A 23,451-nucleotide genomic window follows, 5' to 3' on the forward strand; every position below is an offset into this window, starting at 1 on the left:
TCGCGAACTTTGCGCAACAGTTAGACTATAATTTATATTAGTTTAAATACTGTTGATACTTGATTTAAACGTAATTTTATTTTTAAAACTTGCATAGTTTTTACAACAATGATATGATAAAGTATACAAGCAAAGTCTATATAAAATGCACTTGCCGACGCTATACATGTTTCGTACCAAGTAAAAGGGTTAAAATAAGGATACTAATGAATAATAATAGAAAATTTATGTTGAGCCAGACTCACTTTGACTTCTTCCGTTTTTTAGCAACGTCAGATTATTTTAATTCTTAAATTTGAGCGATAAATCTTACAGAAATAGTTTTTATCTAGGTTCTACCAATTATGTAACATATAACATACAACTTAGGAGTTTAACATTAAGCTCAAATAATAATCGCTTCACCGGAACTACTAAACCGCTTCTTGATAAGTTGATACCAGGGATTCTGTGCGCCGGAAATTCGAGTCAGCCCGGGGCGCATAGCCAATGTCACGTGACGTCACACGACCAGTCGGTGAAAGGGTGAGCCCCAGCGTCTCGTATAAAAGCTCCTTACGGTCCTCATCAGATATCATTCGAGATCCTCAAGCAACACACGCTTATACAATGGCATTCAAGGTACCAGAGATGAAAATAATTCCGTCCATAAAAAAATTGCTCTTTTCTATTATAAATAATTAATATATTATAAAATTGTATTATTTACAGTTCGTGATCCTCGCCTGCCTGGTGGCGGCCGCCAGCGCTGGCTTACTCCCAGCTGCTCCCGTCGCATACTCCGCCGCCCCCGTCTACCACTCAGCCCCCATAGTCCACGCCGCGCCCCTGGCCTACGCCGCGCCTGTCGCTAAGGTCGCTAAAGTAGCCGTCGAGGAGTACGACCCCCACCCACAGTACAACTTCGCTTACGACGTGCAGGACAGTCTCACCGGCGACTCCAAGTCCCAGCATGAGACCCGCGACGGTGATGTCGTCCAGGGATCCTACTCTGTGGTCGACCCTGACGGCACCAGACGTACCGTTGACTACACCGCCGATCCCCACAACGGCTTCAACGCCGTCGTCCGCAAGGAAGCTCTCGGTGTGAAGGTGGCAGCTGTTGCGCCCGTTGCTAAAATCGCCGCGCCCGTCGCGTACGCCGCTCCCGTCGCCAAAATCGCCACCCCCTACACATACGCGTCCGCTCCCCTGGTGCACTCCGCGCCAGTAGTGCACGCCGCCCCCGCGTACTACTCCGCTCCCCTCTACCACCACTGAACTGAACTGATGCCAAAACCCTCTAACTAAATACTGCACTACGGTTATAGTCATGTAATTATGTGATAAATCGTTTTGTTGTTAAACTATACGATAGGCTTAATAAATTATTTTTTGTATTCTTGTAAATGATATTTTTTATTTACCTAAACATTTAAATTGAAAAAATTGTAAAACTAAGCAATCAATAACGTTATAATAACCTATAAATCAGTAATCTTTAAGTGAAATTTCGATCCTTATTTCAATGCTCCTTTGTATGAAGGTGTTTCGACCAGACGTTGTTATTGATAATGTTATTATTCCGTAACGAAAACACACATACACTCAACTCAGTGAATTAACCATTAAAAGAAGCCTTGATATTTAGCCGTACTCACAATACCGAAGGCGCCAACGCCGGGCTGGGACAAGTTAAGTAATTGAGAATTCAAGCACCTTCGCCCTTAGAAGAGTTCGTGGATCATTTCATATCAGTAATGACCTGGGAAAGAAATTATTTTAAATTTTATTTAGATACAGTCACATAATTGGGATAAATTTTAAAAAAATATTTAATACTAGAAAGAATTTATTATGTTTTATGTATTGAGTAAAAGATGATATGTGTAAGAAGAAAATGATTTCAGATATTCATATGGTCATTTTAAATGTTTTTTAAATAGATATCGACACTTGCTTGCTGATTTGTTGTTATTAACTTTCAAGTTTTTGCCTCGTTGCGTCTTATCCATACGTAAGACAGGCGCCTTTAAAAATTTAATAGCATTTAATTTCAGTTTGTGTGTTCCAATGTGTGCAGTGTAGCTGTGACAATTTTTACTTTATTTGCTGCTACAATAAATGGTAAAATCTTACAATGAATGGTAAATATTATAAATGCGAAAGTTTAGATGGATGTATGAATGGATAGATGTGTGTAAGAAGAAACATTCTCCGGGACGGCTCAACGGATCTTGACAAAATTTGGAACAGACGTAGAACGTAGCCTGGAACGTAACACACAGGCTACTTATTAAGCATTTTTAAATCCGCGCGAGTAGAGTAGCGGGCGACAGCCAGTTTACAATAAAAGGTAAGCTGCGACAGCAAATGGTAAGCTTTAAGATGCACATACTTGCAGTAAAAAATTGTAGTGGTAAAACAAGCTAACTTTAAAGTAAGTACTTGAAGCTAATAAGTTAAGCTTTAAGTTATTCGTAAACAAACACTACTTTGTAAAAATCTTTTGAAATTTTGGATTTAAAATTTCTGTAGAATTGGAAAATCTTACTTTGTTTATATGTAAAATGACAACTGTCAATGTCAAACAAAGAGCTATCAAATCAAACAAGCCGCAAGCTATTCTCTATTCTTTTAAATAAAATACGTCTCCAACAGTCTCTACTTTGTCTCTACGAAATTTTATTTCTTAATTCGAATGGATTAATTTAAATGTTTTAAGTATTCACTTAAGTTTTATTTGAAAGTGTTAAATAACTAGCTGTAATTTTCATTTAGAATTATGGTAATATTCAATATGATTCTAAGGCGGTTTGAATATTTACGACAAAAATAACACTGCAACTCCGAGTTTTAAAAACGTGTTGTTTTCTTGAAGTTTATATTAAAAAGGAATGGTATCAACGAGAGGTTTACGCTATAAGTTTAGCGAAGGGGAGCGTGTCCTTTGCTATGAACCTGACCCTACTAAGGCTAAAGTATTGTATGATTCTAAGGTTTGTAACTGTTTTTTTTAAACCTAAATTTTTGTGTAAAACTTAATGCAATTCATTTATTACTTTCGGCTAGTGTGTCAGCTCAAATGCGTCATTTATTGTCCATAATTAAAATGTTTGTTATGTTATATTACCATAAATTTTCATTATAACTTAACGCTTTATTTATTAATTAATATTTAAAAAAAATTACCCATTTCTTAGTACTTATTATGGAACTTCGTGCTATTACCTAAACTTTTTAAGTGGAATTTTTGTTCAAGTTAATGTGTAAATAGCATAAAAACATTTTGTCAACAGGTTTTAGAAGTAATAGAGAGCAAAGACAAAAGGGGACGTCGCACCGTAGAGTATCTAATACATTTCCAAGGTTGGAATTCATCGTGGGACCGTTGTGTTAGTGAAGACTTTGTACTTAAGGACACACAAGAAAATAGACAGTTGCAGAGGGACTTAGCTGAGAAGTCACAGCTCCAATTGTAATTTTAATACTTTGACTATTTTTGGTTTCAATCCAAAGCTGATAATTTGGAAATGGAGGAATGTAAAATCCATAAGTGGCAGCCATTACAATTTATTTTAATTTTAGTTATTTTGTAAAATTATGTGATTTATAAGGTAATATTGTTTACACTTAGTATCCAATGTTATAAAGTTATGTAAGAAAAATGTTATATCAGATTTTTTCAGGATCTATGAGTTTAAGTGCAATGTGTAGTTTTTCTATGGTTAAGTGTTTGAATTGGAATGCAAGATACTTTGATTACATAATTGTCTAGATGGCACTTGTATTTGCAACGAAAACAATAGACCACATTTCAAACACTACTTACTATTGTTTTTGTCTCTGCATACATGTTAAGTGATACAAACTTCCTGAGTATTTCCCATAGAAGTGGGTAAAAAATATGTTTCATTTAGAGGGACATATAAATAATTAAATTTTGACTTAATTTAAATAAGATATTTTTAAATGTTGTGTTACGATGATATAATAAAAACATTTTTATATTAATACAAACACTCAAACACACAGAAAAACTTTCACATTTATAATATCAGGTCATGAATAGAAACCAATTTTAAAATTACCAACGCAATTATCGATAATTTAAACTGAAAAACATGACACTTTTAAAAAAATATTATTTTCATAATTTAATGGCTATGTTAACGCTACTTATGATTGGTAATATTTTTAGTTGTTTTCAATATTTGTTTGTAATTTCTGCCAACTTTTATAGTGTAAATTGTAATTTTCAAATTTCACAAAATAGGTATTTACCGCACAATCTTAGTTCTGTTAAAGAGGTGACAGATGGAGCTTATAAGTCAGCAGTTGAATAATACTTTTTTACATTTCGATGCTCTTGTGCTCATAATAAACTTCCCATCCCACAAGTAAATTTTGTACTTGAATCAAACATAATGCTTGTAGTAAATATTTCTTTTTTCTCATAATTTTTACTAAAATGATATGTTACTTTCATTCAATACAGGGGAGCATACTTATATAGAAGGGAGCGTAAGAAGAGAGTCAACACGACCGCGCATCCAGGCCCCGCTAAGCGCGCCCGACATGGGCGCAGCGATGCGGGATCATCAACCAGTACACAACCTGATGGTCAATACAATCTCTATACATTTTCCTTAAATCTTGATATCACAAGTAAATTAGTCATCATCATCCACCTGCCCTAATCCTTTTGGAGGGTCGGCACAGTATGTACTACTCCTCCATACATCTCTATCAGCCGTCATATCTGAATTTACCCCCTTCTTACGCATATCCTCTTTCACACACTCCATCCATAAAAAGTAAATAATTTAGTAATGGGATATAATGAATGAATCAATAGTTTCTGATTTTTAATTAGCCTTTATCGCCACACTGCAGTACAAATTACTCCCTACCTAAAGCTTGCCACTTAAAGCTTTTAAGACCAAGACCAAAAACTAATCAAGATGTTCACACATGTCCATTTTTCCCCTTACTACTTGTAAAAATGAGCAATACTGTAAGCTATTGAAATTTTAGAGTGTCATTTCTTCTTATATCATGTAGAAGTGGAGCCGGGGGACACTGACTCATCAAGTGGGTCAGCAACAAGTTCAGACTCGGGTAGTACCAGCAGCAGCTCCGGCTCTCAGCAACACTTGCAGCGGAAGCCACAGGGGTTCAAAGCTGACATACCTATACCACCTGCCCTCAGGTAACTCGGCCAACACATTGGAGGATTGAAGGGATTTTGTCCCGTTTAAAACGTAATCAGCTTTTAAGTGATACTGCTTAACTTCCCAACACAAGCTCAATGGATACTTTTTTAACCATGACTGTTGTTCAGAAGTATTTATTTATTATCAAGACAACAGTCTGTTTTTTTCATATTTTTTTCCAAAATCATAATCTTATAATTAATATAGAATATGATTTTATATGAAAATACGACTTGTGGTAAAGAGCTACTAAATCAAAACATCGGAACGGAATATCTCGGCCTTATTACCTTACCGGTTCAAATGTCGGACTTCTCTATAGGGATCGTCTAACATTCGACTACCACTTGGTGGTGAAGCGTGGTCGGCTGGCGCGGCTGCCGGCGTCTCCTTGCGCCGCAGAAATACTGGAGTCGTACGTAAAGTGGTTCGCGCACACCGGCGTGTGGCAAACCACTAGGACGAGACATGCGCCCGCGCAACGTCCTGATATACTCGACGTATCTTGCAGGTAAATAAGAGAGTTCGGATTTATTTAAAACTTGTATTTTATTTTTTAAATATACGTAAACTAGCTTACTCTAGCATAGTTTGGATAAGTAGGCAAACATGTAGCCTTGATTCCTCGTTGTGTTTCTATTGTAATAATTAAATACTTTTTATTGGTTAGAACAAACCAACATAAATAAGTTTTGCTTTACTACATCTACAAGACGCATCGTGTCAACTGGTTTTCAGATTGCATCTAGTCAGAGAGGTGGCAGAAGGCATCAGAATATACATCGACTTTATCCTCGGAGACCATTTGCTTTACAAACAGGAGCAGACCCAATATTGGCAGATCTGTGGACAGTATAATCAAGAGTAAGTTGTTAGTTCTATTAAATTTATTCCAAATATTGACACACTTTTGTGATCTTAAAATAAGTCACTATTAGTAATTCACCATATGAAATAAATTCAATAAATTTCTTTTCTTATGTCTTACTTTCTTAATTAAAGCAGTAAGCCAAAAAGTGAGAGCGAAGATTCGCAAGAAGAAGACACTGCAGCGACAGACGAAGAAATGAATAGTACAAAGATGGCGGAATATTCACATCTGCCACCCGATCCTGTTCGAAATCAGAACAATAAAGAAAACAACAGGGAAAACGACGATGAAACCGAAGAAAATGAAGCAGAGAATGATGAAGAGGATGACGAAGATAATGAAGAAGATTACGACGAAGATAACGAGGAGGATAAGGAAGTAGAAAATGTACACAACAACGTCGAAAACCACTCACAAGAGAGCGCAACAGAAGAAGACGAAGAAGATGAAATGGAAAACGATGCAGAACACGATGAAAGTGATGATGCACGTGACAATGCAGAAAATGATGAAGATGAAACTTTACACAACAATGTAGAGAACGAAGTGGATAATGGTATGCACAATAACGTAGACAATGAAGAGGATGATGACAGTAACGAAGAAAACGACGGAGATAATGTTTTACACAACAATGTAGAAAACGTCGACCATAATGCAGTAAACAACAACATAGAAAACGAAAAGGATGATGCTGAAGACTCCAACGAAGAAAACGAAAGAGATGATGCTTTAAATAACGACGCTGAAAATGAAGAAGGTGGTGCTGCACACAATAACGTAGAAAATGGCGATGGTAATATTGCACACAATAACGCCGTAAATGGGGAAAATAATGCAGAAAACGACGAAGATGACGAAAATAGTGAAGAAGAAAACGAAGAAGATAACGTCCAACATAACAATGCAGAAAATGAAGGTGTCGCTGTACAAAATGACGCAGGTAACAGAGGGAATGACGTCAACAGACAAAATGAAGTACAGCAAAACAATGAACACGATGCACAAAATGAGGAAGAAGACGATGAAGAAATGGACGTAGATAATGCGGCAGAAAATGATGAAGATAATGGAGGTGAAAAAGCTGGCGAATACGACGGAGAGAACGATCAAGTAAACGACGAAGATGGTAAGATTTGAAGTTTTAAATAAAAAAGTTATAAAAATACTAAACAAATTAAAAAAATCTGTTTATTCGCAATGTTTATTTGAGCCAATATAGTAGTAATGAGTAATTTTTTTTTAATGTTTTGTTGTAGAAGACTCAAAATCAAAAGTGATGGAATCAGTCGCCGATAGAAATTTATACAAATACACCAATTCAAGTTCAGGTAAATAGTTTTTTCAAATTTTAGATGTAGCAGTTCAAGATCTACAAACTTAACAAAACTAATATTTCTTGAGGTTTAAAAAATACATCACTCATTGATGAAGTCGGCCATTACTGTTTATCAAATTAACGTCGTCAATATTGTATTTTTGTAAACATTGTGAGATATAGCGCAAGAAAGAAGCAATTGAACATAAATAATCTTAGTATTTAGTTAACAATTATAGATCCTAAGAACGAATGTGAAGGCGAGGACGTGAAGGTGGACGTGAAGTGTGTAAAGATAGAGGCGAGCAGTGAGGAGGCGGAGCAGTGCGATGACGTTACACCGCGCGGGCGTAGATGCGCCACACGCAGCGGACACTATACCAGGAGGTAATACAGTACATAAAACAAAGTGTAAACCCTATCACGAATATTTGTGACAATCGCCATTATGTCGTCAGCGACAAAATTTTCACTAAAAATATAATTTTCATTTCAGACTACGTTCATACAAATCCAATAAATCGCACTCAGAGAACGAGGAGCAGGCGCCGTCGACTTCCACTGAACAAAAGCCCTTCGACACGCAATCATCCAGGTAATTTTCATCCATCCCAAAAATTAATTAGTACTAAATTTACTACATTTTGATCCAATCTCAACTGTATATGTTTATGGTTAGTGTGGAGAGCACGATGTCGTCTCTGAGTGAGGAGTGGCGCGGGAGAGCGACGCGCGCGCCGCCGCCCGCCCCGCCCACACTCAAACGCACGCCTCTCTCACTGTTACTAGAAAAGGTACGCACACATTTTTTATTTCTTCAAATATTTTAGCTACACTTTCAGTAATTTTCTCTGTTCCTTGTAATATAGAATTTCAGAAAACTTGAACAATTAACTATTTTAGCCCTAAATATTTAATAACTTTTTGATTAGGTATCAAAATGGCGGGTAATTCCAAGAGACGAAAGTACAAAGCATCTGCCGTGCAGAATATATGGCGCCACACACCTCGCAAGGCTCTTTGGTAATAACCTTTAACATTTAAACCTAATAATAATCTATTGATTATGTATAGGGTTTGGATATAGCAATTTATAATCATTATCATAATGTTTTTTTCACAGTAAAACTACCGGAATTTTTAAATGCTACGAATATGGCGGAATCAAAACTGAAGATTATATTGAAAAACATTGACATGTTTATTCAGTAAGTACAAACATATTTTCTGTATTAATAAACAAGTTTCACTATCATTTTTCCTCCAGTCGTAGATGTTTTTTTTTTCTGTGACGAGGCGATAACGAGTACTTCCAACAAAGAAAACAAAATATATACAAATTTATAATGAAAGGTTTAATTGTGCTTGATACAAATTATTAAATAAAAACTTTTACAGATATTTGGATCAGCACGGTGAATGGTTCGGAGAGATGCACTACATGTCAGACGGACGGTCGGACTCGCACTGACGGCGAAAGAGCGGCGAGTGACGTCTCGCTCATCCCCACCACTTCCCCCACGCACGCTGCGCATGCGCACGCGACATGCGCGCACGGTGAACTGAAACTACGAACCCTACTGACTATATACTGGACTGGCTGTGGACCGTAGTGGTTTGTGTTTATTCCATTATCACCATTTTGGCGTTGGAATAATGTGACATGGAAAATAAATAGATGTACTACACAAGACATAGTAGTTGCAGGAAATTTCGATAAGTATTAGACAAGTTACATCGTAATTAGTTCTTGGGATCTTCAAGTGTCGCTTCAAATCGACACAAAATATAGATCACAAGGAGCAGATTGTTCGGTGTATATATATAGAGATCAGTCTAAGAAGGAACATTCCATCAAAAACTCTGGCAAAGTAACAAACTTGAAGTACAACAGTGAAGTGATGTGATCATAGTGTATAAGTTATAAAAGTATTAGATATCCAACATGGATATCCGAACTCTATAATAAGTGACATCACAACGGCATAATAAGTTACTTATTTGTCTCCTTTTTTTGTATATATGTTGTTGTATGCTATAAGCAAAAAAAAAAGTAATTTCTATGAATCCTTTACCTTTCACTGATAACCTGAGATTTAAAAAATATTGCTCGACGAAAATTCATTCTTGTGGCATAATGCCAGGGAGATGATGACGATATGTTATGTATTTTTGTTTAACAAAAAAAAAAAACATTTTCTTATTTCTGTGAAGGAATATATGAACATTTTAAAATGGAGGTGAGTTAAATAATAGTTACTTAAGTAATAACTGTTTCAATTTAATTTAAAAAAGAAAACAAACTCTTCGATTGTTTTAAATTTTTAATAACAAACATGAATCACATTGAATATCAAATTACATTTACTATCGAGAAAAACAAATGTTACCATTGCTTGACATTTGAGCAAATGTTGCCAGATTAACTTTTTTCTATATGTTACGATAATTCATAATTGACGAAAAGATAACAATTAGTCACAGAGCCATAAAATTAATTTAAATTTATACTGTTTTCTTTCTTTGACAAAATTAAGAGATCATTTTTTTTTTAAGAATCCATACAAATTCGAAATTCTTATAACTAGTTTCATTGTTTTCAAACTAATCAAATAAAAATTGTAGACAGATAATAACACGAAAAGAAACAATTACCTTCTAAATTTTTAAGAGAAGAGGTTAACTTTGTATTGAATGGAACATCTGAGAACATTTTTCTATAATTATTATTTACTAAAAAGTTGTTACATTAAATCTAAATCTTACATAATGAAAAAAATTATCAAATAATTATAGACCAGTATAGACGGAATAACATTGAACAAAAAAAGAAAGTGTATTCAGCCAATATGACGAAAAAAGTGACATGTCTTGGCAATCCCTTAACAGATGTTACTTTTTTCGTCGCATTTATGCATTTAATCGTGGTCCATTCTATGTATGACGCGTCTGTATTCTTCCTCTAAATCCAGATACTGACTGGAGAGACGGCTTTGTGTTTCATTGGCACCAGTCGATGTTATGGTCGCCATATACTCTTCGGACTTCAGAACTTTTTGTAACTTTTTCATTTCTAACTTCTTTTTCTGTGAATCATTTAAAATAGCAATAATGTTTAAAAACTTATTTCGTAAACACACTGTATCAAAACATGTTTTCATTGTCGTTGAAAAAGTTGATACAAAAATATGTTTTAATACAATTTTCAGTAGAATTTCATAGACACTGAGTTTGCATTGCTGAAGCATTCACATAAACACATATCACCTCAGGAGGATAAGTTATAATTACCTGAAATGGTGCGTTGAGTCTGTTTTTAACATCCAGCCTGTAGCTAAGATATGCAGCCTTGTCGGATGTGTTGGTGTTCTTCAGTCGTAATATCTCGTAGACGCGGCGCGCCTGCTTCTTGTTTATTTTGAATTTTTTGCAGGCTTGCTTCTCCATTTCCGGAGAGAAACTATCAGGAAGATTATAATGTTGTTATACATGGGTTACAACAATATAAACTAAGTTATAAACAAAATATGAATCAACATCAAGAGATTTGTTTTACAAAACTGTATCTAATATATAAAATTCTCGTGTCACAGTTTTCGTTCCCGTACTCCTCCGAAACGGCTTGACCGATTCTCATGAAATTTTGTGAGCATATTCAGTAGGTCTGAGAATCGGACATCTATTTTTCATACCCCCCCCCCCCATTTTTTAACTGCGCGCGGACGGAGTCGCGGGCGACAGCTAGTGTTTAAATAGTTTCTTTACAGTCACATTACACGAGCCATATTTCATACATTAAGACAATATTTAAAGTTAGCATAACATTTAAGCTCTGTGACACTTTAATTAGGTAAAAATCTTAGTATCTCTAAAAATTATTAACAGGTCTTTTTCATCAAAACTACTAAAATAATGAATTACATACCCTTGTAATAGTTTAGCAGGTTGAAATGCAGACAGAGATTCACAATTCTTTGCATCAACATAGTCTCTTATTCTCTGGAACTCCGGTGAAGGATCCTCCACTGTGATGTCCACTACCTCAGGTTGTGATATGAAGTGAGAATATACTGACTGAAATAAACATTATAAAAATTGTATGAGAACAAGAAATGTCCATCTTGAGGACTTTTACATCAGGTATTGTTTAGTAGCTAATTTTTTTGCCATAGACTAAATTAACACTTCTATATACACACATTTAGAAATTAAAATAAACGATTTCGCAATACAAATATTTATAAATAACTCGATTTATTTTTTTGTGGTAGAAAGATGTCAGCTGCTATCTTAGTACAAGCCTATTCATCCTACTCTTGGAGGCAGTACATATTATTACTGAATAGAAACACGAAAAGTTATTCCATGCCTTTGTTGTGCGCACACAAAAAATTCTAAGCACCTTAAATAAATAAAATGAAATCCAGTTTATAACCAAAGATATCAATTAAACAGAAAAAAAATAGTTCTTGGCTAATGGGAAGAGGCTCAGCTGATGCTGCCTCCAGCTTGTCACTGAAGGCCGGTTTTCAGCTTCCTCTAACCTTGTTAAGCAGATAATTTAGTACAGAGGCAGTTGAGAGTTCAGCCATTCATGCATTCATGTGTATGCGCGTGTGTATGTATGATAAATATATAGATATAGAAATACATACATATCGACGCTGGAAAGCATAAACGCTGTAACCCTTGAAATCGCGAATATGTTTTTCACACGTTAATAATTTCAACCATTATCAAACGATAATGATTTTATTATAGGTTAGCACAAACTACACAACATTGCTAAATACCGCATGCTTGTAGACGTATCAGCTCACGAGTTATCATTTTTTGGCTTTCCTGTAAAGTTCGTACTTTCGGGGTTACAGCGTTTACGCTTTCCAGCGTCGATATGTTTATAAAATATATATACACCTTACACATGTTTAACATTGTACTTGCCTGTAATAAGGCTGCACAGAGTCCCAGCTTCCGGAAAGGTGGTAGTGTTAACACCTGTGAGACCCGGGGGCGCGTGTGTCGCGGGTACGCGTAGTAGCGATACACGGTCGCATATCCAGCGGTAGCATACCTCACCTCTCCATCACTAGTCCAGTATTTCTCAAAGCTGAAAGGTAAAAAAAAACTTTGCATATAACATTTTTAAAGTATGAACTTGCATAGTCTGTGGTACTTATCATGCAAAGAATAATTTTTTTGTTTAAATTTTTGGTCTTCTTAAAACTATTCAATAGTAAATGATATAACACATTTTCATGTATTTAAAAGATTATGTAACACTATGTTAAGGTTTATATTTATTAACTAATATTGGAAACGGCTAAAACACTCTTGTCTCACACATTTGTACTGTGTCGGCACCGACTAGTTTCGAGCCCATCGGGGGCCCTTCACCAGGATGAGTGGGACTGGTATTATTTCGCGAACGCAGCCCAACGCTCACTAACAAATGACAGACACCGACAAATGTATGTCTCACGAAAGTTTGAATAATTCGATTATATTTATGAAAAAAATAGCCAGGTGCTCGTATCAGTCCATCTAATAAATAGTTGTAGCTTTTTTATAAAATCTCATACTTGTATTAAGATGAACTCTTTTCAGCAGCTTAATCATAATCTATGTAATTAACTAGATTATTTTATACTTACACTGTAAAGAAAGTCCATTGGTCATCATCCACATCAATGAATGAAGCGGCATCAACATACCACAGCAGGAAGGTTTGTAGGCGCTGATGATAAGCCAGGAAGCCAGGAGTTGATGTTTCACTGTAATATACCTCAAATAGCCTTTTTTCACCACCATCACCTGGAAATTAAATACATATAACTTAAATCATATAAATTTATTAATACAATTTTGGAACGAAGTTCCTTATCGCGCGTTATGAAAGGGGGCTAGACGGAAAAAATTCTTACGAAAAGTTGTCACGACACTTTTTGCTATAGACGAATGAGTGCTACTTCACCATGGCAACGACGTGACAATATATAACGAAAATTCATAGAAATAAAATGTACTTCTTGTGAAGACTTAAGTTTCTTATTCATAGAATAAACATTGGTTCCTTCACTAATTAATTGAAAGGAACTTCATTCCATCCGGGTGTCCCTTGACACCTCTCAAGTTTTTTTTCATGCAGAATGTTGACACAAGAACAGATAACAGATAATTTATCAGGAACTATCTAACATACATAAAATATATACTTACGAGATTCAAGAGGGAATGCATGCTCAAGCTGACCATGAGGGACAAAATTCCGATCCTTTCCCAACAAAGATATAAAACGATCTAAATTCGTTACATAGCCTGGTGCTAAGACTTTTCTTAATGCACCCTCTACATCGTCCGCTTTCATTCCATCTGATTTACTGGGTTCAATCTGCAAATATTGTCTTACTAATATTATAAACTAGCTTTTAGCCGCGACTCCATCCGCACGGAATAAAAAATAGAAAACGGTGTAAAAATTATCCTATGTCCTTTTCCTGGTTCTAAGCTACCTGCCCACCAATTTTCAGTCAAATCGATTCAGCCGTTCTTGAGTTATAAATAGTGTAACTAACACAACATTCTTTTATATATATAGATGTAAATGTTTAGATGGATGGATGGATGTTTCTTTGAAGGTATCTCTGAAAAGGCTCAACAGATCTTGATGAAATTTAGCACAGATGTAGAACATAGTCTGAAAGAACACATAGGCTTTATTACGGCTTTTTTATTTCCGTGCTGACAGAATCGCAGGCGACAGCTAGTATTATATATAGACAACATCCATGACCTCTATGCCAAACAGATGACTGTTACTTTAAGTATTTATCAAATTAACCTTAGATTAGAGGTTATTCTTTAGTCTTCTAGAATATACAAAGCATTGAAAGCAAGCAGGTGAAAGTATTTCTGGAATATGACCAAAACTATTCAAGAACCTTGCTATATTATTTTAATATTACAAGTTACAGAAATCTTTTGCATAAAATATTTTACTTTTCCTTTCTAATAAGCTTTTTAACAAAACATTAAAAAAATTCTAGAACTCAATTGTTAATTTGATCAAGATACAACATTATAACGAGATTTAGAGTATCTCTAGCAATGCAAGTCTAAATATGGTTGTCTAGTTGTTTTGTACTGACACTATCAACAATATCCATGTTTTGTATTGACCAAATATATAAATTGACAAACATTATGTAGTCAAATATTTTACTGTAATACCTTGTTTGTATAATCGATCCCCAGATAAGTCTGAAGACTTCCTGCACTGTAATAGAGCTTTATATTCAAATCCGTGTAACCGAAAATGTTTTCATTCTCCCCAAATACTTGGTGACACATTTCAGGGCCAAAACTCGCTTCATCGTCTTCAATATCTTTTACTGTTCGTACTGAAATACGATTAAGGTTATAAATCAAATTCAAAACATTGCACGCAAGTGATACCACAGAATTTTTACCTAATTTCAACTCCAAAACTTCATTTCCATCAACTACTAAATGGTTCAGTGCGTCGGTCATTTTGAATTACTGTGAATTAATAACTACACTGGGCAATATATTGCAAATAAAAGTTTTCATTACAATATAGCTTCCCGCGCAAAAAAAATTGTCAACGGTATTTTTATTACTTTACTGAAATTTAGTGGTTATAAGTAGCAAGTACTTTACGAACTACTGTTCTGTATACGACTACAACACTTTTTGAACATATGATTTCAAAACAACTAAAAACTAAACAGCATTCATTGTAAATGTTAAAGCGGATAAATACAATTACTTAGAAGAGAACGAATGAAAATTAAATTTACGGAAAATCAAAATTGTATATGACTGATTTAATCCGTTTTTCGTTCAGAAAACTTGATTTTTTCGTTTTTGTAAGTTTAAATTTTAAGCAATTTAGTCAATGGCGGAGATCAAAATATTTTAATTAAAAAAACCTTTAACTTCATAATATAATTAAAATGTCTACAAAAGTACATTAAAATTATTTTTTTACTTTAATATTAAATGAAATGAATGTTTGGTTTTAAAATTCAAGACAAAAGTAAATATAAAGCAATCTATTGTCAAGAAAAGTAAATGTCAAAATTAAAAGCTTTAGCTATCGTCGGCTTTAAGAAAGTAATCTTTTCATTTAAACCATTTCATTAAATAATAATCTCGAAGATGTTGGAAGTGAAATTGTGTAGTACATCAATAATTTGTAAATAAAAATTTTTAATCTGTGAAAGTTTAAAATTAGGCAACACATAAGTCATTATGTGACGTCATTATGGCCTGGTTGGGTTAGGTTTGCTGGAAATTTTTGTTAATAATCTTGTATTTTAGTATATTATATGTTGTGCTACTTATTTTAGTATAGTAATATAAATACCACAAATAGCAGCAGTAATTCTGGTGCCAAGAAACGTTTGTTTCGGCGACGTTTTGTGGCGAAAATGAATCGCCATGAAGGTGGGTAATGATAATCAAAATTTGTGAGATGCTTTTGTCACTAAATTTCTTTGCGATAATTTCGAACTGTTATTTATTATTTGTTTTGAATTTGATTGTCATATTGTTGACGATTAAATATTGCTAAGAATTTACTACTCATTAATTACGTTTTTTTCAGGAGTCAGCTGTGATTCTTGTTTAAAAAATAACTTCAGAGGACGACGATATAAATGTTTGATTTGCATCGACTATGACTTGTGCGCTGTGTGTTATGAATCCGGCGCGGTCACGAATCAACATACAACAGAGCATCCCATGCAATGTATCCTTACAAGAAGTGATTTTGGTGAGATCTTTGTGAAATCAACATTCTGTCATCAGTGACCTGACCTAGTTTTTAACTGTTCTCTTCAAAAACAGTTTTGTTTAAAATAGAGACAAAACATTCATTGATAACATTGTTTTATGGATATTTTTATAATATTTTTTCAACTATATATAATTTATCTCTATAAAGCAAGTGTGGTATAAATAACTCTAGTTCATACTCAGATAAATTTTTGAATATGAAAAGACTATATAAAAATTATATGATATGTAGTAATCAACCAATGCAATAAAATCATCTTATAAGATAAAATATTTTCAGAATTTTCATGACTACTAAATAATAATAACTTGTACGTATAAATAAATTGTATGTGTAACATTAAACTAATTAAAAAAAATTAATAAGTTTTGTTAACACTATATATGGTTATTTCATAATTATAAGCAAAAATATTATTTTATCTGTTGCTGATACTAATCATATTTAAAAAAATAAAAATATACAAATTGATATCATAAAACTATGCCACTAAAAACTTACCTATTGGTTGATTTAATAAAAAACTACAATATTTCTCTACTCCCCACCCACTCAGTTCACCCCTGCTACAGACTAGCCATTTTCATTAATAAAATGTTGTTTTAAAAAAGGTGTTCTGTCCATTTTTTCAGAGATTTTTTTTGATTTGTTATTAACTTTACCATCACTGAGTCATATATAATTCATAACTATATATTTAAGATCTTTTATGTATTCTACATTATATGAATTTTCTTTCTGGTAAGTAAAAAAAAAAAACCGTGTATGTAGAAAGTACTTACTGCTGGTTTATATTTGCAGATTTATACTATGCGGGTGAGTCACAAGCTTTGGAACAGCCGCAGGCATATACATGCCCATTCTGCAACCGAATGGGCTTCACAGATACTGCGCTTATGGAACACGTGACTGCCGAACATGCAGATACAACACTTGCTGTAAGTCTTGTATTCGAGATGTCTATTTCTCTTATATTTGCGAATTGTTTATGGTCAAAGGAGTCCTTAGTGGAAGTTTTTATGATAAACTAACATTTGCCCGCGATTCCATCAGCGCGGAATGAAAAAAAACTTAAAAGGTATCCTATGAGTTCTTCCAGACTATGTTCTACATCTATGCCAAATTTCAGCAAGATCCATTCAGCCGTTCTGGAGATACTTTCATACAAACATCCATCCATCTAAACTTTGGCATTTATAATATTAGATGTTCAGTAAAGACTGAGTGGCTGTAAACAAATTTGGGTGTAGTAAGACTGCAATACTAAATATCTTTGGTAGACCACTGCTGGTTTTTATATAATTTGAGTTGTTTCATTGGTACTATGAAATTAGTTGCCAAAAAACTTTGAGTAGCTTGAGTTATTAACTTGAATTTTATTATTTAAAAGTGCATTATAGTATTGAACTGCTTTGCATTATCTATGTTAGTCTTGTTGTGTTATAACACTTTATGTGTTGTTAATGAACAATTGTAAATATGTATACTCTTTCAAAAAAGATGTAATAATTAGGGTATTTATACATTTCAGGTAGTTTGCCCAGTTTGTGCCTCACTGTCGGGCGGCGAGCCAAACTTTGTGACTGATGACTTTGCTGGACATCTCACACTCGAACATCGGACCGGACCCAGAGATCTCATATCTTTTCTTATATCCTTTTTAATAGATGTACCTTTAGTAAACTTTATCATTTAATAGTTTATTTTATACTTCTCTTCTAGTTACATTTTTTTTTTAACTTTTATTTTAGATTTTTTGAATCGTAAAGGCATATCATAATAGTCGAAAATTAATATTTACCAATATCTGACAGATAGGCAACGCATCTGCAATTGCGAATGTCTATGGGCAGCGTTCGCTTCGCCATTACGGCGAGTTCGTGTGGCCGCTTGCTTGTTTGCCATCTTGTAATATAAAAAAAAGATAAATCAAAACCGATTTTCTTTGATTTAAATTTACTATACTAAAATCTATATATATTTCTACTACATAGTATAAATCCATGAACATTGAACATGATTACATAAGCTCAATAATAGATTTAACTCATGAAGCCATACAAACACCTAATTGTTCTGTCTCGCTGTATATAACAACAAAACCGTACAAAAGTGTTTTAAAATTCTCATTAATTAAGGTTTATAAATTTTTATTTTTAATAAGAAGCTTATATTTTTATTTAAGCCAAAGTTCTTACGGTGAAGGAAAACATCGTGATTCAATGATATTTGTGAAGTCAACCCGCACTTGGTCAGCGTGGTTGACTATGACCTTGTCACCCCTAACTTGGGGTAGGCTCCGAGACCCTCAGTGGGAATGTACAGTGAGCTGATGATGATTTTTATTCTTTCATATTAATGATGGTGATAATTTTAATAATACTTTTTACAACATTCTGATATTAGGCCAATAGTATTTAAAAATAAAATTATTATGGCATTGTAAAATTTTACAATATCAACATGCAACATACAAATTTTTACATAGCGGCTTACACGACATTTATTATCGCGTTGCAATAAATTTTGCAGTCAGAGACACATATTCATACAGGGATATTCAATGTATACACTAAACCCTGTATAGTGACTTAGTCTAATCCAGGGATTCCCAAAGTGGTCGATATCGAACTTAAAGCATTGCTAATTCTCACTCTCTCTTCTATTGCCCTAAGTTAGAATGAATAATAATTGATCTTAAAAGTAGATAATTTGGCCATGGGGGGCTGAAAAGGGGTCACTTGTCTAAAATTGTTTGGGGATACCTGTTCTAATCGGTAATGTGCATAAGACTTTTTATAAGTCAATACTGTATAATTGTGAAAGTTTTTGGTGTATCAATAATAACTTAACGGCATTGTACGACGAGCCGAGCGGCATCAGGCACGGCGGTGTACGACGTATGCCTGCCTCCGGCCGCGGTGTCAGTCGCGCCAGACGTACCAATATGCAGTTCAGGTAAATCAATGACATATATATACACTAGCTATCGCTGCGGCTCCGTCCGCGCGGAATTTATAAAATAATAATAAGTATGTGTGTTCTTCCAGTCTATGATGTACATCTATGCCAAATTTCATTGTGATCCGTTGAACCGTTCTGGAGATAACTTCAATCTACATCCATCCAAACATTCGCATTTATAATATTAGTAAGATTAACAGTTAAGATCCTGCATCTAATAAAATAGTAAGATCTTAGAGAACTCTTATGTGAAGGGTTCTTATATAGGATTTTAAGAGTTAAGGAAAAAACAAGGACATTTTAGTATTAGTGGAAATTTAAAGTTAGATAGGCAGGTGATTTGTAACTAATATACTGTTCGTAAGAAACGGGATTCTTACAACGATTAGGCTGTTTGAGCTCCCGATATTGTCCCGATTTGTATCTATATTAAAAAAAACATCTTCCATCTCAACTAATAAAATAATTTTGTAATATTTCCTATAATCACCTTCGATTTAAAGTAGACTTCAGTCCCTCTGGTCATATGACATTGACTGTGATGCAATATATGCAAAATTGTGATATGGTATGTTGTGTGTTTGTTTGTTAAACAGCGATTGGCACGTTGTTCGCAGCACCGGCGGAGGCATATCTTCATTGTCGCCTTCCTCTCGCGACGCGGTCGTGGACCCGATAGCCGAGCTCCTCTCACAACTGTCAGGTGTACGCCGCGGCGCCGGACAACCTGGCACACCCAGCCAGCTGCAGCAGCTGCAGATGCAGCTACAGCTGGAGCGACAGCAAGCTACTGTAAGCCCTATTAACTATTTATTCCCACTTGTATAGTGCTGTTTGGTGATTTTAAACCAACCATTGTGAACTGAAGACATTTTTAAACACATAGATTGAATTAGTTTTATGCAAACTGAAGTGGTGGGTAGACCTTCACAATATTTCTGCTTTATAAATAAATTTAGCCACAAAAAAGTTGTCAGTGTAATTAAAGCAGCCGTATCTATAGATCTTTGTGTTAAGGCATAGATTTTTAAGTGGCTAGCTGCTCATCTGCCTCATACACTATGATGTACGCTAATGTAATACTGGGTGGGTGTATAATTGAAGGCGGCTCGACAGCAGTTGGAGCGACTTCCGCGGCGCGCGGCGACCTCCTCCAGCAGTGCGGCCGCGCCACCTCCTGCCGCACAGCCCGCAGCTCCCCCGCCACAGCCAGACGTCTCCGAGTACACCTTCCTGCTCTCCGGCTTCCTAGGTATACATCATCTCTATTACAAGTACTATGCAAGTTCCTGACATTTTCATCGGTTAAGAAGATGCAATCCAACAGCTGTTAGTCTAATCTTTTATTCTTAGAAGTTAAACCTTCCTCTAGACTCGGATTGAATGTGAAGCGTGTTGTATATGGCAACATTTCCCTAATATAATGGTAAGGTTGATTATGGTGTGTGGATGGCAACATAATAGAAGTGAAATAATGGTGGCTTAAAATAAGTGTCGAATTTAATTTAATAAAATATATAACAAAGCGTACGGTTGTGTGATATTGTAGATGCGACAAGCTCTGCGAGCAACGAAGAAGCGGTATCTCGCGCGGCGCTGCTCCGCGGGCTGATGCTGGCGTCGTTGGGACGCGCGCCCCCCGCACCTCCGCCCGCGCAGCCCGAGCCTCCAGCGCACCCCGTGACGCCCGCGCCCCCCGCGCAGCCTGCGCCCCCCGCACAGCCCACTCAGCTCGCGCAGCCTGCGCAGCCGCCGCCGCGCACCAAGCCGCAACCCCGCACCAAGGTAACTTTAAATAACTACATTAACTTGGTAACAACTATATTGTGATTTGAGCAAATAAATAGATTTTTGATGTGAAACATCTATAGGATCACTTGTAAACCGAATTGTTGGCATGGCGACGCTTGCCGTGGCGACGGGTCGCCACGCTATACTAAGGTATACATATATATATTTTATGTGTTTATGTTGTTATAATTATTATTATTCCACATACTTATTAATTTTCTGATTTAATACATTTTTCTTAATATTATCATTATCATTATTTATTTAATTATAATATTTAATATCTTATGCATATTACTTGTACACACACGATGTTTCACATCTGCCAGGCGTCCCATGACGGCTCACAAGTTTTTTTTATCCGAGATGTTCTCATATTGTGTTATTGTATGGTGTTTTCCGTATTGTACTCGTATGTTTGACATTTGTTGTTGCAAGGAGGCGGCGGCGCGTGCACACCCCGGCGCGCGGCAGCTGCCCGAAGGTAGGTAGGAGCGCCGCGCGGCGAGCCCCCGCCCGCCCCGCGCCCCCCACCCCGCCACCACGCGGCCCCGCCAGCCCAGCTAGACCCGTCGCGCAGTACTACACCACGGTACACAGAGATCATGAACTCTCCACTAAAAAGGGGCACAATTGATACCTATTATCATGAACGATTGAATAGGGTTGCCACATTGCCTTTACCACGATAACATCGCGATTGCTTTATTTTTAACACATTAACACGTGAAGTATTTGCTTTGCGTGTTTAATTGACACAACTAAACGTTAAATTGATGTAATTTGTAACCTGTGAAGTTAGGCGCGAGATTCACTGCCCTTGTGCAGATGTGCGCTTGTAACATCTTCATAGTCTTTATTTTCCATCGAACGTTGGCATGATTTTAACAAATTACCTCTATAATGATACGTCAACATAAAATTGAATATCGACCTGGATTGACGATTCTTGGTACTGTTTTAAAAAAAACTAAAACATAGTAAAATTAAATTAAAAACAAAGAATAATTTAATAGTAAGAATAATTAGTAAAAAAAATTGATAATTCGTTTGTAATATATTTAAATTTTGCGTTTTACGATAATATACTAATATTAAGAATGTTAGGAAACATTGCTTAGATGTTAATAACTCTTTCTCCATTGAAATTCTGGTCGTAAATTATGTGAAATGTAAGGCGTTTCCCAAAAGTTTTTGTGACGTGTGTGACTTAAGCAGCTAATGGGACAGCTATGACATGCAGTACTTTGTCCATCGTGCCCCTACTACGAATTCCTACATCTTAAGGTTACTCCGTGTTCATTAAGTGTATGGATCTTTACCGAAGTGTAGTAATCATTGGCAGTGAAACTCGAAAAACCCGTACCAAGGTACACTAATATAGTCTAGAGTGTGTACGGGTCGCGAAAAGGTCTCGAAGTGTTCCCGCGGACGAGAACTGATCGATATGTTCTATATCGTATCACGCCGTATACAGACTACGAAGAAACATTCGGCAACAAAATTGTAGGTATTAAAGCATTTAGATTAATTGCTGAATATTTCATTCGAAGTTAAATTGTTTGTGGTCTTCACCGTAGTCGATGCGGTCCGATGCGATCAGTGTTAGAAGCCGTCATATGTGAGTCAGAAACGAAGTCAGATGCCTATAAATTCTTACGTAGCATAATAATAAAATATGAAGATATTTTTAAAATTATTCACAATATTTGGCTTTTATTAAAATTCGTTGAATCACAAGATTATCTAAAAATAAATTAGCCAAAACAGTCAGATGTGACACATAGTATCAAAATTACTTGAGTACAGTATACAGTGACTTCATTTTGGAAAGATGTATGGGCATGTGATGACGTCACTGCCCGCGCACGCGGCGCTGCAAGCGACAGTCGGGGGTCAGACACCGGTGATACATCACTAACTGGACTTTCATTGTTTTTTGCTAACACTTATTAGTGGATGCTTATGTTTGTTTTGTTGGCTTTCGAAATATCAGTGTGATTTTCCTTTAATATAGAAAATAAATAGATATGGAATGTTTTTATTGACTTGCTAAGGTCAAAACGATCATCGAATAAACAGTTTGAAAAAAATACACATATTTTGTTGGTTTGTTAGATGCCGGAGGTGTTACTTTTAATTTATATTTCACGATTAATTTTCAAAATGTTTTATGCATTAGCGTTTTAGTTTAAAATATTTAATATTGTAAATTAAGTTAAATGTGTACAATAATTTATAGATAATGCATATGTATAAAGTGTTTGATGTAATGCCTTATCATTAAAGTCACTCCTCTAAAATTTCATTGTTTGAAATAATGAAGATTAACTTACACTCAAATTGTCACTAGCTACTCAACGGAAGTGCTTCTTAGTATGGTAATTATACTCCAGCATTACAAAATGTTTGTATGTACCCTAATTAAATTCTATAATATTTGAACGTTTTTTTATTTCTTGTCGTTTAGTGTTCAAGTTCCTTTAACCTT

At 35.3% G+C, this 23,451-nt stretch overlaps 4 protein-coding genes across 5 annotated transcripts; 3 read left to right on the forward strand and 1 right to left on the reverse strand.

Annotated features, from left to right (window-relative positions):
* The first annotated feature begins 526 nt into the window (after positions 1-526).
* Positions 527-1,262, forward strand: LOC106715421 (larval cuticle protein A3A). The gene is made up of 2 exons (XM_014508707.2): positions 527-621; positions 712-1,262. Exons 1-2 carry the CDS (start codon positions 610-612, stop codon positions 1,258-1,260), a joined length of 561 nt encoding a protein of 186 aa, XP_014364193.1. The 5' UTR covers positions 527-609; the 3' UTR covers positions 1,261-1,262.
* A 1,483-nt stretch (positions 1,263-2,745) lies between these two features.
* Positions 2,746-9,042, forward strand: LOC106715404 (male-specific lethal 3 homolog). 2 transcript variants are annotated; one of them, XM_014508689.2, is made up of 14 exons: positions 2,746-2,978; positions 3,279-3,457; positions 4,478-4,602; positions 5,044-5,191; positions 5,518-5,706; positions 5,934-6,059; positions 6,198-7,195; positions 7,326-7,397; positions 7,624-7,771; positions 7,881-7,979; positions 8,064-8,178; positions 8,317-8,407; positions 8,508-8,592; positions 8,783-9,042. In XM_014508689.2, the coding sequence occupies exons 1-14, from the start codon at positions 2,877-2,879 to the stop codon at positions 8,853-8,855; spliced, it is 2,550 nt and encodes an 849-aa protein (XP_014364175.2). In that variant the 5' UTR covers positions 2,746-2,876; the 3' UTR covers positions 8,856-9,042. The 2 variants fall into 2 exon arrangements, with proteins under 2 accessions (XP_014364175.2, XP_045538094.1); XM_045682138.1 differs by having other exon boundaries at positions 6,201-7,195.
* Positions 9,043-10,106: 1,064 nt separating this feature from the next.
* On the reverse strand, positions 10,107-15,157 carry LOC106715405 (histone acetyltransferase type B catalytic subunit). The gene is made up of 8 exons (XM_045682203.1): positions 14,854-15,157; positions 14,615-14,784; positions 13,604-13,775; positions 13,039-13,198; positions 12,329-12,494; positions 11,310-11,458; positions 10,676-10,844; positions 10,107-10,470 (listed from the first exon to the last, which is right to left on the reverse strand). The coding sequence occupies exons 1-8, from the start codon at positions 14,912-14,914 to the stop codon at positions 10,303-10,305; spliced, it is 1,215 nt and encodes a 404-aa protein (XP_045538159.1). The 5' UTR covers positions 14,915-15,157; the 3' UTR covers positions 10,107-10,302.
* Positions 15,158-15,646: 489 nt separating this feature from the next.
* On the forward strand, positions 15,647-21,452 carry LOC106715406 (E3 ubiquitin-protein ligase KCMF1). Its single transcript, XM_045682311.1, has 9 exons — positions 15,647-15,853; positions 16,014-16,181; positions 17,007-17,143; positions 17,737-17,856; positions 19,069-19,163; positions 19,766-19,961; positions 20,274-20,421; positions 20,719-20,954; positions 21,399-21,452. Exons 1-9 carry the CDS (start codon positions 15,838-15,840, stop codon positions 21,450-21,452), a joined length of 1,170 nt encoding a protein of 389 aa, XP_045538267.1. The 5' UTR covers positions 15,647-15,837.
* The last annotated feature ends 1,999 nt before the right edge of the window (positions 21,453-23,451 follow it).

This window comes from Papilio machaon, chromosome 18 (assembly GCF_912999745.1).
Source record: "Papilio machaon chromosome 18, ilPapMach1.1, whole genome shotgun sequence".
NCBI classification, from domain to species: Eukaryota; Metazoa; Arthropoda; class Insecta; order Lepidoptera; family Papilionidae; genus Papilio; species Papilio machaon.

What these genes read in the sequence shown, in the direction of transcription:
- LOC106715404 (XM_014508689.2), top strand. Translation starts at nt 2,877, where the DNA reads ATGGTATCAACGAGAGGTTTACGCTATAAGTTTAGCGAAGGGGAGCGT. An exon ending in TGTGGACAGTATAATCAAGA is followed by an intron (nt 6,060 to 6,197) that starts GTAAGTTGTTAG and finishes TCTTAATTAAAG; the next exon opens with CAGTAAGCCAAAAAGTGAGA. An exon ending in TTCGACACGCAATCATCCAG is followed by an intron (nt 7,980 to 8,063) that starts GTAATTTTCATC and finishes GTTTATGGTTAG; the next exon opens with TGTGGAGAGCACGATGTCGT.
- LOC106715405 (XM_045682203.1), bottom strand. Translation starts at nt 14,914, where the DNA reads ATGACCGACGCACTGAACCATTTAGTAGTTGATGGAAATGAAGTTTTG. An exon ending in CAATGGACTTTCTTTACAGT is followed by an intron (nt 12,495 to 13,038) that starts GTAAGTATAAAA and finishes TTTACCTTTCAG; the next exon opens with CTTTGAGAAATACTGGACTA. An exon ending in GACTCAACGCACCATTTCAG is followed by an intron (nt 10,471 to 10,675) that starts GTAATTATAACT and finishes AATGATTCACAG; the next exon opens with AAAAAGAAGTTAGAAATGAA.
- LOC106715406 (XM_045682311.1), top strand. An exon ending in GAGATCTCATATCTTTTCTT is followed by an intron (nt 17,857 to 19,068) that starts ATATCCTTTTTA and finishes ACGGCATTGTAC; the next exon opens with GACGAGCCGAGCGGCATCAG. An exon ending in CGTACCAATATGCAGTTCAG is followed by an intron (nt 19,164 to 19,765) that starts GTAAATCAATGA and finishes TTTGTTAAACAG; the next exon opens with CGATTGGCACGTTGTTCGCA.